At 37.5% G+C, this 14,254-nt stretch overlaps 1 protein-coding gene across 4 annotated transcripts in view; it reads right to left on the bottom strand.

Annotated features, from left to right (window-relative positions):
- LOC146478143 (uncharacterized) overlaps positions 1–14,254 on the bottom strand; it is a 91,033-nt gene that overhangs the window by 24,004 nt on the left and 52,775 nt on the right. For all 4 annotated transcript variants that reach the window (XM_085112814.1, XM_085112816.1, XM_085112817.1 and 1 more), the window contains 3 exons: positions 13,088–13,357; positions 11,916–12,056; positions 5,951–7,081 (listed from right to left, as the gene is read on the bottom strand). In XM_085112814.1, the coding sequence (XP_084968940.1) occupies positions 5,951–7,081; positions 11,916–12,056; positions 13,088–13,357 (1,542 nt within the window). The remainder of the gene's footprint in view (positions 1–5,950; positions 7,082–11,915; positions 12,057–13,087; positions 13,358–14,254) is intronic.

Here is a 14,254-nt window from a genome sequence, read left to right as displayed (position 1 = left end):
AAAAGTACGATTACGCACTGGAACATAAAACAGGAAAGGAGTTTGTCCTCCCAAACAAGCTGTCCCGCGAACCGCTCCCCGAAACAACAGATAATAGGGAATAGAAAATTGCACTACATGTTCGTCTAGTACAATCAAGCTTACCAAGTGTATAAGTGTGCTTTTTAATAATGATCTTTCTGAGATTGAAGACTGGGCTCGGAAAAGGCTTGTTACTATCAACCCCCTCGAAGACTGAATGCATGAACTTCTCAGTAAAACGAATTAAGCCATTTCACCCAGATCTATTTTACGGTGATAAAAAAATTATCGAAGTCGCACAACACACCCATCTCGGTGTTGTTCTTTGCAACAACCTTTCTTGGAGGGCCCATATATCTTTAAGATTTATGAGAAAGCTTCTAAAAGGCTTAATATTCTAAAAGGTATCAAGTACACGGTTGACCGAACCACTTTAAGAAAACTGTACAAATCTTTGGTGCATCCTCTAATGGAATACGCTGACGTATTATGGGACGGATGTACTGAAAGCCAAAGCGATCTCCTCGAGCATGTGCAATACGAGGCAGCCAAAATCGTAACCGGGGCTATGAAGGGAACCAGCAAGCATCGTCTTATTCAAGAACTTGGGTGGAAGATCTCAAAACTAGAAGAGCCATTCATTAATTGCTGTTATATTTTAAGATCGTTAATAATTTTTCTCCTAGTTATTTAGTTGATTTATTACCCTTGCAAGTTAGTGAAAGGACAACTTACCCCTTACGTACGGCATCAAATTACTCTCTTCTTACAAGCCGCACTGAACGTTTTAAAAGATCTTTTTTTCCCTCAACTACTACCTTGTGGAATGACATTAGTTTTGACATACATTGTCTCGAATTCATTGGTTCTTTTAAAAAAGCTTTATTTTCCTTTTACAATGTACCTAGTTATAACGCTACTTATGATTTTGCTATTGATAGATTTAATGCAATTTTCCATACTCGTTTACGTTTAGACACTTGCGCGCTTAACTATTATCTTTAGAAAATAGGTTGCAAAGAAAGCCCCTTTTTTTTTTGGTTTCTACAGGGAGACAATTAAGCATTTTCTTCTTGAATGTCCACTTTATTCTACCCCTAGAATTAATCTGCTCTCCTCTGCTGCTCGAATATTTGCTGACAGGTGGTTTTCCATGTCTAAAGCACAAATAGTATAAGTTTTTCTGTTTTGATCGCAGTTACTTTCTCCTAAGCAAAATAATGATCTATTTTTTCATGTCCATGCATTTTATATCTGAATCGAAGAGATTTTATAAAAGTACCTAGATGTATATTTTCCACCTGTTAGCATTGCTGAATGCTGCTGTTTGTTAATTTTGCTGCCGCTCTGACTAATTATTATTTAATGTTAATTTTTTCAATTCAATGTTATTTCAAAGTGAGCCCTCTCGATGAGTTTTTTTTTCTCTTAGGGCAAACTTCGGCAATAAAATATGTTTAAATAAAAAAAGAGAGTGCTTTTCAATAATTCTACACTCAATTATTGACGGTTATGAGTAATAAGCATTTGCTGTGGATTTGCTTTATTTCGCTCTGTGATTGATGAGCAAATCTCGGGCTACTTTCTCAACCAATGAGAAGCAAAACTAGAACCCAACATGACTTGCTTGCGCAGGTTTTCCGCACTTTATGCTTAATACATTCATTTGCTTCGAATTCTGATTGGTCCATTGAGCTGTTTGAATCTGTTGTGATTGGTCACAGTAATCAGGAGCCATAATTTTGACTTGAACTGCGGGGTACCCTCACTGTTTCGCTGATGATACGCAGCTCTATCTGAGTTTTAAACCACTCGGCAACACTGCTCAAGCTGATGCTATACAAGCCATGGAAAAGTGCATTGACGCGGTGAGGAAATGGATGATTCAAGATCGGTTGATGATCAATGATGATAAAACGGAGTTTTTGTTAGTCGGCACACGACAACAGCTTGATAAATTAGATTCGTGTTCCATAACTGTGGGCAATAATCGTATCAGTCCAAGCCCATGTGTTAGAAACCTTGGATCGTGGTTTGACAGCAACTTAAGCATAACTGATCATATAAATAAGGCTTGTAATGCGGCATTTTATCATTTACATAACTTGAGACGTATTAAGAAATACCTGTCGAGAGATTCTTTAATTACTCTAGTTCATGCTTTTATAACCAGCCGTCTTGACTATTGTAATGGTTTATTGTTTGGCTTACCAAATGTGCAGATTGCTAAATTACAGCGTGTACAAAATGCAGCGGCAAGACTTATTCTTGGCATTGGAAAGTTTTCTCATATTACACCGGCGCTTTATGAGCTGCACTGGCTGCCAGTTTCTTTGCGTATTGACTATAAGATTTTACTTTTGACTTTCAAATGTATTTATGGCCTAGGGCCAACTTAGCTTAGCGATCTTATTAGTATAAAATCGAATTCATTATATAATCTTGGGTCTACTGGTAAGCTCTTATTGGACCATCCCAAGGGAAAGATGCTTACAACATTGGGAGCAAGATCATTTTCAGCAGCAGCTCCGAAACTCTGGAATGAGTTACCTTTGGAGCTTCGTCAAGCAACATCACTTGACAGTTTTAAATCTTAACTTAAAACCTATCTTTTTAAGAAGTATTTTTATAATTTGTAACTTAGTTTATTTTATTCTTACGGTAATGTATTTTCGTTTTCTTTTTAAACATATGATTGTAAAGCGCTATTGATCAGCACATGTAAATACGCGCTATATAAATTGGTAAATTATTATTATTATTATTATTATTATTATTATTATTATTATTATTATTATTATTATTTATGAGCTGCACTGGCTTAATAGTTCTTTTCTCAACTTTTAACTTGTAAATAACAATTTCAGCTGCTTGGTATATGTTAATAAAGATTATTATTATTATTACTATTATTATTATTATTATTATTATTATTATTATTATTATTATTATTATTATTATTATTATTATTATAATTAGGGATGGAGACCGTGACGAGATGCCATTTTGGCTGTGGGCTTGTCCCCATGTGTTGTACCAAAAAAATCTATTTTTTGAAAAAAATTGCGCCATGCGCGCGTGACACTCACGCGTATAAAATGGCGTACAATTTTTACAATTTTGCCAGGGAAGAGATCTCATGGGTGCCCACATTAAAGGACTTGGACTCTCATAACGAAAAGGTAACAATTGAAAGACACGAAAAGTTGGAAAAGCATATTGATCACATCACTCTCAGAGTAAAGTCAAAAAGGCACCAAAACGATTGGGCTGCGTGCGTTGCTACAGTTGATTGAATGAAAAAATCTTACACTTCTACGGACATGTACTCAGACATGTAACTTTAGTGAATTTTTTCTGAGCTGCTTTCTGCCACTTTTGCAAATATAATATGGTTCAAACAGTAGCCGAAAAATGTCTAAAGTTCAGTTATTTGTTGTTGGAGAAATGCTAAACAGTTGTGGAAAGTAATGATGCTGCAAAGTTGTTATGCAGTTTATGCAACCTCCATATTGAGCTCTGTCAGCTTTCGTGGATGGACTTTCTAACCAGGAAAATAAAAATATGCTAAAAATTATACCAACTTCATTCCTTCTTGCATTAGCAAAATCGCAGCTGGTTTCTTAGATATAAACAAAGCTTTTTACTGATGCCGGGATAAAAAAAAATGGAGGATGCATTTGACTGTGACCGACACCGAGTTGAAACATTTGGATTGCTTTCAGGGTTTAAGTCAAGATACTTACTTCAAAATAGGGTAAAAATTAAGCTTAATTTTTGTTTTCACTCCCGCGGACATACATGAAAACTTGTCATTTGTCTTCTAGCAGTTTTGCAGTTTCACCTCTTCAGTTCTTAAGTTCTGCCGGAGGCATCCTGCGAATTATTAGCTTATTTTGATGTTAAAGTTGCTAGTTTGATGTTGAGGAAAATTTATCCAGCGAACTTGAAAAAAAGAAAGTTTGAAAACACTGATAATAACGTGTTTACGACGACCATAGAATTCAACCACTAATAAACGAATGCACATTTATCTCAAATCTTACGTGTAATACTTCTTGAAAGCAGTAAGGTAACAGCCGTCACAAGAAGCAGTAAGCTTTTCAGCAAAAAGAAATAATCGAGAAATTCACTTATGACCGATGTTAAAAAATTTGACACTGATCTGTGAAAGAAAATCTACTCAATTTGGCAGCTTTTAGCTTGACTATGTAATTTCAGCAAATAAACTGTATTCTTTGGAACCTTTCGCTCGGTAATCTCTAACTTGTTTAACCATAAACTGTTTTACAGACACTCGGCCGGCATTCCGCAAAAACTATGCTTGGTTTATTACGTAAACCCATAAACTCGTAAAATGACAGTTTACAAAATTTGGTGGAAGTGCCGAATATTCATACCAGTGAGTGTGTAGAAAACACTTGAGACGATGGCCTTAACTCTTCACCTCTTCACCTTACCACCAATTTGAAATAAATGGTTGAAACTGACTTCTCAAATAAAAATAATTGTTTATAGATATCAGCATTGCTGAAAACATTTTTATATTGTACTGTTGTTTTCTACTCAATCAGGAGATTTTCCTAGAGTTGTCCCCAATGCTTTAGTCTACAGCTGCAGTAAGGTAGTAAGGTAAGACGGAGGAACTTAAACATGTACAGGGTAATAAAATGTTATCAGTTTCACATTCAAGGTATTCAAAAATTATATAATTTTGTCAAAACCGAACTTGACTTTCTCTTCCATTGTAGTAGCCCCACGCAAATTTGCATCCGCGCGGGTTTATGACGTTGAGGTTGGCGCAATTTTTTCTAAATATAGATTTTTGGTACAACACATGGGGACGCGTGGACCCCACGCTTCCCTGATTATGGCTCCTGGAGTAATACATTACTTTTGTTTTGGTTTTATAACATTCAATTGAAAAGCGCCCTACTAAGGTAATTAATAGCAATTATAATCTATCACACATTCATTTGTTACAATTCGTTGAAATTCATCATGATGTAATTTGACAAATTAAACCTAAAACATTTTAGGTGAGATTCCCCAAGCCCTCTCCAACAGCTTTTCTTAATTGCATACGGTCGCTTTAATGCCATGAGAGATATTATATGAAAACTTTACGATGGATGAGTATTTTCCTGTTCCCATTGGAAAAGACATGGTCTGTGGACATCGTCATACTTGTCGAACGTGATGCCAGAAGACAATAACACCTCAACAGCCAATGCATACTTTTTAGTTAAGTATGCATCCTGTCCTACATACAGATTTTATAAACCTTTTAATAACCCTTATTAGACTTCTTCTTTTAACCTCCAGCTTTGAAATTAGAACACTCTTTGCTCCTCATAACAAATTTCAGTTAATGTGCGTAGAAACATATCTGTATATGCTGCTTTCATGCTATAATTAACACTGTTTCACGTGTGCGCGTTGGATAGGAGATGATAGATATATCCAACAAGCACGAGTGGATTAATTGTTTTATTAAAAACAATCAAGAAATGTTGCTAGATCTTGCTTATTTCACTTTGGAAGAACAACCAAAAGACAATTTCAAATGGTTGTCATTTGTTGAGCATGGTAAAAAGGCTCATATACCATGGCCGCATCGACCAATCAGAACCCTGAAGTTGCATATGATTATACAATTATTCCGCTTTTAATAATAAAATTTAGTGTTTGTAGATGCCTCAGGTTTCTAAGGAGCCTATATTTTAGCTTTGCCGAGCTAAATGTCTGCATATTCACATTTCAGCCTTCTCCAAACGCTGTTGTCCTAGGATTTCATTTGCATTGTGTACTTAATTTACACCCACACAATGAAAACTGCTTGCCAGTATCAATACCTGATGCTTTTCTTGGCAATAAACATTTGATTAAACAGACCTCAATAATTAGCAAAAGAAAGGATACTACATACCAGAGACCAGATTGATCATCTTGTCAACAAGGGCATTGCACTGTTTAGCCCAGCTGTATTTGCTCTCATAAGAAGTGCGAAGGAGTTCAGCCTCCTCAAGTCCACTCAGCCTGTCTTTATCCCAGATTTTCTTGATGGCTGCAGCCCATATCTCGGGATCCTCTGAGTCAAAGACAAATGATGAGCCAAATTGTCCTTTGCTGACAAGCACAGGAACACCAGCTGACAGAGCCTCAAGAGCTGTCAGCTCAAAGCCTGAAGGCATGAGTGCAAGACCAACCTCACAAAGTAACCTTTTCAAGCTCTCTCGTCTGTTGACATAGCCCCTAACATTCAACCGATCAGCAGGAATACGGCATTTCAATAAACGTTCCGCTACTTCCTCATGCTTTCCCTCAGGTGCTCCAACGAAAACAAGGAGGGTCTCGGGTAATGAAGCAACGGCTTTTCCTGCGTCAAATCCTTTTAATGCAAAATCCTCAACATGTCCGCGGCCAAACACAAGGAATCTGAAACGTTTTCTCTCATCTGGAACCTGTTTAACACTCACAAACTCATCAAAGATACCAGGAGTCAAGTCGAGACTAGTTTGATCTTTTTTAAACCTACGAAGATATGAACGAAAGGTCTCGCTCAACTTGGGCCCTACCCCTACGACAAAATCAGCCATCTCACACAGCTCTACTTCAATCTCTACTTCAATCTTGTGCTTTTCTTCACCCTTTGAAATGGGATTTGCGTAAGATTTGAACATTCCTAGTTCCTCTGGTGCTTTATGCACTACTTGAAACCATTTGCATTTGCGCGAGTTTCGTATAACCTGTGCCTGGTAACCAAGTTTCACTCCATGGCCAACGATTACGTCAATCTCCAAATGTTTTGGTGGATAGCTAAGCCTTTCCAGCTCTTCATAACCCGGCGGCTGCCTTGCTGCAGTAATGTTTATTTTGTGATTGAGGGCTTCTTTCTTCTCTTGCCCACTGCATCGTGGTACAAAGAAGGTGATGTCGGCTTCAGGACACTTGGCCAACAGAATGGCTAACTCTCTGTTTATGGTGGAATGTCTTACCTTGCTTGATCCCCATTCAGATGCCAAAAGGGTGACTTGAAGTGTTCTGGTTCCTTGTGATTCTGGTGAGGCAGAAGACATTAAGGAGAATGTTTAGGCTTCATTACCTTGAGTTGCCTTTTTTTTTTTTGGAGTGGTGGGGGGGGGGGGAGGGGGAGGGGGAGGGGGGAGGGGGGGAATTTTGGGGCCAACCAAACTTGGAAATCTTGGTTCGGGAGTTGCGAGTCACGCGGAATGAATGGCTTAAACCAAAAAATTCGAAATCTAAATAACCACCATTTTCCTTCTAAGGTGCATATGTGGATAAGTGTACGACTCTCCTCGCAACTTCTTTTCTGTATAATGAGGCGGGCTACACCAAGCAAATATATTTAAAGACGGTGCCTCAAAATACAGAGGAATTTTCACCCATTTTCAGACCAAAATGGGAGACCAAGACCAGAAAGAAAAATTGAGTCAAAATTCGATTTCACAAGTGACCGATGAAGTGATACCCTTTCTGCAGATTATATGAGCAAAACAACCAGTATTCGTCTAAACTTAATGTTATTTCTTGTACTTTCACAGACTCCAACTCAACATGAAGTCCAATTCATTGATGTACGACTCCCTGTGCAAATTTGTGATAGCTGAATGAAGCAAACATTCGATTAACTTTGTTTCATGTTCTTCGACTCAAATAGGCGATTGATTTTGATGTAAAGAAAGTAATTTCACATGCTTGCGCCAAGGCGCCACGGGATCTGGCTAGCGTACCTCATTTCACGTGGAACTCTGAACAAGAACACATCTTTAAATTGTTTGGAAAATTTGAAAATATTATGACATTTTGGTTGGCTGTTAAAATGCCATTAAAGCTATGTAGTCTTTGATGCCATCTAGGCAGTTAACGGCAAATTCATTACATTTATTGCCGGAATCTTCCTCTCAAGCCTCGGAAAAACAATTGGAAACGTATCCCTCCGACATAACTAATCAATAAATGGTTAATGACATCATGAGTAATCAACGGGTAATCAATGAGTAATCAGTTCATTAATCATTGAGTATTGCCAATACTCAATGAATAATAAATGATTGATGGAATCAAATTTTGTGGCCATTGAATACTTATTGACGTCATTGATTATACATTGATTATCCATTGACTACTCATCAAAATTAACAAGATACTATTCTTATTAAGGGAATTTTAACTTACTATTTCTAAGAATTCTGGTTAAAATACTAGTCCTATTCTATCGCAGAATACAAAAAAGGCTCTTAATAAAGTTGTAGGCAAGGTGAATTTTAAATGTAGGTTTAAAGATATAGAATCGTTATGCAGAGCAATTCAAGCGCGTCGACTGGATACAGCACAAATTAGTGACGAAGTACTGCACCTGTTACAAGGGGAAAAAATTCCAATCGCCCAGTTTCTGTTATACGTCCTGGAAATATTACAGGGTACGACATCCGAACTCTTCAACATGCTCAAGTCATATTAGAAGTTATTAAAAGGAAGGAAGAGAGGTATACAGAAAGATGAAGAAATGGCTGCCACAGCAAGATCCTATTGACAACATCAGAAAGATGCAAGGTATGACGAATTTTCTCACTTTACAAGAAGAATCATTTTGATTTATAATCTAAAGTTGAATCAAGATTACAGACCAATTGCTGTCTTTCCCCCAGTGGACATCTTTCATCTCGGTTAGATATTTCCTCTATAATTCTTATATCTATTTACTGTTTGTATCATATCTTAATACTAACAGGAAAGAGAAAACGAGGGCTGACAAGTCCTTCATGGACCACCTTAGGACAAAATTTTCGGATCTACAGAGAATGGCATTCGAGGCGTTATACAAGGATTCTAAATACCGTACACGAGGGGTAGTTGACGAATTTGGCAAATTGAACAACCTGGAGGTAAGAACCGTAAAGGTCTTGTTAAATAATGAACACCAATGCAGAAACAACACTGAAGGTGCTATGACATCAGTAGCGGAAAAATGTCACTGTAACAGAGCTGAGTTTAATAAACTGAAATGAAAAGAATTTGTTTCGTTTTTCCGAGATTTTTATGTCATTCGATCAGGCCGATAAGTAATCGATGAAATTTTGAATAAAATGTAAAGGAAAACTAACGTTTTTCTTGGGAGTTTCTCAGGCTTTCATTACACAGACAAATGTTTTTAGAGTGACAGAAAGCGTAAAATGCCATACAGCATTTTCCAAAAGTCAACTTGAATTGAAAGATAAAAATGTTTGAGATTTAAATTTTCCAGTAAGGAATCCGAACAGATCAAGCTGTGCTTAGCACAGTTCAAATAAAATCTAACTTACAAAATAATTTGCCGTTTAGAAAGATCACAAAAGATCATCTTGGAATACCAGAAAAAGCCAGACAAAGGGAAAGTTGCCGAACTAATTCAGATGGCGCCGACGAAACTTAACCAGTGAATGACGCGTAGCTTCTCTGGATCCAATCAAGATTTGAGATTTCAAATAAGGCCACGGTTGAAATATTACAATAACCAACTTAATGTTGCAAGTTTGAAATGTGAATAACGCAGCTCGTTGAAGATAATTGAAAGATATCTCCATATTAAAACGCGTAAAGCGCCAGATATATTTTCACTGTAATTTTTCTTTTCCTGAAATGTCGTGGTTGGGTGCCCCTGATTTTTCAGTTGCTTCGTTTTTTTTTTTTTTTTGTTTTTTTTTTTAAGAAAAGACCTTGTCACAATAAACGAAGGTATCTTGGATTGATAGGAAAAATATTCGAAGAGAGGTTAGTTTCCTTTCCTTTGGCTGCTGAAAGGACTTTAATTTTTTCTCATACATAAAAAGCTACGAGTTTGTGAGATGAAACCGTGTCGAATTATCCAAGTAAATATGACGTCAATATTAAAACTTTAGCGTGCTGCACACATTCATCATCATATCTTTATTTACCCTCGGTTTTTAGAGTAGCTTATGCAGCAAATATCTCCGAGCAGCATCCATCCCAACCATGACAGTATACACACAAGGACCAGACCACAACACTGGGAACTACGTCCCCTACACTTTCCCAACAGTGATTGGGTCCTTTAATGTCCCACAGAGTTCTTTACAAACAAGGGTTGTGAAATGGGGCCTACGGCTTATCGTCCTTATCTAAGAAGTCTAGAAAGTCTAACCAGTTGCAGATGTCGTTACAAAGACAGCACTTTCTCCTCAGTTATTTACAGACCCTGCATGAGTGGTGGTCCGGCCGGGATTTGAACCCGCGACCTCCCGCGTGGTAGTCCGGTACTCTACCAACTGAGCTAACTGGTCGGCAGTTCACATTGTGGTGGATATGAATAAACAATTACAATAACTTGGCTGACAGCAAAATCTCCGTTGTCTACAGAAAATTAAACCTTAGCAACGCACAAAGTTTGGTATCCAAAGGAATACCTTGGTTACAAGGTCCAAGAATAAACAATCCTTTCTTCCACAAAGCTTTGGATAACAATGGCAGCAATAACCTATTAATAGTAGACTGGCCATTCCATTTCACTAGACAACAAACTACTCTCGAAGTTTTCAAAACTGTTAAAAGGCACTTATGGCTGGCAGAGCTTCTGAATACATTTAATAATTCTAAGGGTAAATAGATAACCTGTATTCCTCGTTGGTATCTTGAAATCATTAATGTGTCCAATAATGTTGAAGTTACTAGGCCCAGTTCAGACGCCGAACTTTTCATGAGCCGAACTTAATTCAAATTAAGGTCGGCCCAAATCACGAAAATCCCGTCTTTTGATTCAGACGCCGAACTTAATTAGCGGAACTTAATTTACTTGAAGCAAAACCAATCGAAATGTTAACGTGTTTTATTTTTTTATTTTTATTTTTTATTTTTTATTTTTTTATTCGAAATACGTTATAATAATTTATACATTAGGTTCGGCTCATGAAACGTTCGGCGTCTGAATCAAAGCCGTTCCAAAGCCGAAATACCCAGCTGAGCCAGGCGGGAAGAACGGTAGCCTCCTACGCAGACGTTCTTAGGGGTTCGTCACGCGTTCCTGCCCCACGAACGTCTGCTGAAACGAACAGCCACTTCCGTTCGTCGACTGCGGACCAATCAGGAGTCGTTTCCCAATTTTGGGTAAACTTGTGTTTGATATTAAAAATATTACCCTTGACAGGATGGCGGAGCTTAAATGTGGTTTTTGGTCATGTGTGCCAAACGTTTGGTATAAGGGAGTTGAATGCGTATCAAAGAGAAGTCATAGTGCAATTTGCGCAGAAGAAAACTGATGTGTTCGTAAACCTTCCAACTGGTTATGGAAAGTCACTTATTTATCAAGCTCTATCGTTTGTTTACAATTCAATTCTTGAAGCTGCTGGTCACTATTTGTTGTTGTGGTTTCGCCGCTTGTAAATCTTATGAAAGACCAGGTAGACAAATTGGCAAATATTGGAATTCTTGCCGCTTCTCTCAGTGAAATCACTGAAGTAAATGCAGGGTGTTATGGAAGGAAAAATTTCAATCGTATAAACTATATGCACGTCCGGAAGCAAAAATATCTCCACGGGTGATGATTTCCGTTGTTTCGCAGCATGTACTTGTCATAATGAGTCAATGCTGATTGGTCTGTTAAGACAAAGGCAATTTGCCGACGAACGGAAGTGGCTGTTCGTTTCAGCAGACGTTCGTGGGGCAGGAACGCGTGACGAACCCCTAAGAACGTCTGCGTGGGAGGCTAGAAGAACGGCTGAGCCGTTCCAAATTGAAACAGCCGTTCTCAACTGATTCAGACGCCGAACTTTTCATCTACTTAATTTGAGGTATTAGGTTCGGCTCATGAAAAGTTCGGCGTCTGAACCGGGCCTAATTCATGACAAGAAGCCCGGATCGGAATAGTAACTGATTACCTTGACCATCCTCTAAAGTGACTCTTGTTAGTTCTGGCAGGGGATCCCGGGAAAGGATCACATCCTTTTCATCATCACTGAATTTGCTCTCCAGGAAAACTTCATGTTTGTGTTGTTCTTCATCTTGTTCTCTTTCTGCCTCTGAATACAAATAATCATAATTTAAAACTTTCTCCCGACTTGTTTCCAGTTCCTAATTTATGTTTTATTTAAGGAAATTACTCTCCAGACATAACTAATCAATAAATGGTTAACGACATATCATGCGTAATCGAAGGGTAATCAATGAATAATCAGTTGATTAATCATTGAGTATTGGAATACTCAATGAATAATAAATGATTGATGGAACTCAAAAAATTTTGGATGCCATTGACTACTTATCGACGTCATTGTTAATAATAATAATAATAATAATAATAATAATAATAATGATAATAATTCGAGTTAAGTCTGCATCCTGTCCTACATACAGATTTTATAAACCTTTTAATAACCCTTGTTCGACCTTTTAACCCCCACCTTTGCACTCAGAAAACTCTTTGCTCCTCACAACAAATATCAGTTAATGTGCGAAGAAACATATCTGTATATGTTGCTTTCATCCTATAATTAACATTCTTTCACGTGCGCGCGTTTGATAGGAGATAGATATAGTTGGCTATAATCATCCCATATCATATTGTTTTATTAAAAACAATCAAGAAATGTTGCTAGATCTTGCTTATTTCACTTTAAAAAGAACAATTAGAAGACAATTTCAAATGTTAGTCATTTGTTGAGCATGGTGAAAAGGCTCATATACCATAGCTGCATCGACCAATCAGAACCCTGGATTTGCATATGATACAATTATTCCGCTTTTAATAATAAAATGTAGTGTTTGTAGATGCTTCAGGTTTCTAAGGAGCCTATGTTACGTTGTGTCAGCTTTGCAGTAGTCTTTGGACTTCTCATCGTCTATATTTTAGCTTTGCCGATCTAAATGTCTGCATATCCAAATTTCAGCCTTCTCCAAACGCTGTTGTCCTAGGATTTCATTTGCATTGTGTACTTAATTTACACCCACACAATGAAAACTGCTTCCCAGTATAAATATATCTGATCCTTTCCTTAATAATAAACATTCCATTAAACAGACCTCAATTAGCAAAAGAAAGAATACTACATACCAGAGACCAGATTGATCTCCTTGTCAAAAACCTGGTTACACTGTTTAACCCAGCTGTATTTGCTCTCATAGGAAGTGCATAGAACTTTAGCCTCCCTAAGTCGACTCCACCTGTCTTTATCCCAGATTTTCTTCATGCCTGCAGCCCATATCTCGGGATCCTCTAAGTCAGTGACAAATGATAAACCAAATGGTACTTTGCTTAGAACTTCTCCAAACCCCGAGTTCTTACTTACAAGAACAGGCAGACCAGCTGATAGGGCCTCAAGACCTGTCAAGATATAAATATTTCTATTTACTGTTTGTATCATATCTTAATACTAACAGGAAAGAGAAAACGAGGGCTGACAAGTCCTTCATGGATCACCTTAGGACAAAATTTTCGGATCTACAGAGAATGGCATTCGAGGCGTTATACAAGGATTCTAAATACCGTACACGAGGGGTAGTTGACGAATTTGGCAAATTGAACAACCTGGAGGTAAGAACCGTAAAGGTCTTGTTAAATAATGAACACCAATGCAGAAACAACACTGAAGGTGCAATGACATCAGTAGCGGAAAAATGTCACTGTAACAGAGCTGAGTTTAATAAACTGAAATGAAAAGAATTTGTTTCATTTTTCCGAGATTTTTATGTCATTCGATCAGGCCGATACGTAATCGATGAAATTTTGAATAAAATGTAAAGGAAAACTAACGTTTTTCTTGGGAGTTTCTCAGGCTTTTATTACACTGACAAATGTTTTTAGAGTGACAGAAAGCGTAAAATGCCATACAGCATTTTCCAAAAGTCAACTTGAATTGAAAGATAAAAATGTTTGAGATTTAAATTTTCCAGTAAGGAATCCGAACAGATCAAGCTGTGCTTAGCACAGTTCAAATAAAATCTAACTTACAAAATAATTTGCCGTTTAGAAAGGTCACAAAAGATCATCTTGGAATACCAGAAAAAGCCAGACAAAGGGAAAGTTGCCGAACTAATTCAGATGGCGCCGACGAAACTTAACCAGTGAATGACGCGTAGCTTCTCCGGATCCAATCAAGATTTGAGATTTCAAATAAGGCCACGGTTGAAATATTACAATAACCAACTTAACGTTGCAAGTTTGAAATGTGAATAACGCAGCTCGTTGAAGATAATTGAAAGATATCTCCATATTAAAACG

Source organism: Pavona decussata, unplaced genomic scaffold (genome assembly GCF_977016875.1).
Source record: "Pavona decussata unplaced genomic scaffold, jaPavDecu1.1 SCAFFOLD_67, whole genome shotgun sequence".
NCBI classification, from domain to species: Eukaryota; Metazoa; Cnidaria; class Anthozoa; order Scleractinia; family Agariciidae; genus Pavona; species Pavona decussata.
Note: the sequence above shows the minus strand (reverse complement) of the source record. Positions and strands in the feature narration are given on the sequence as shown.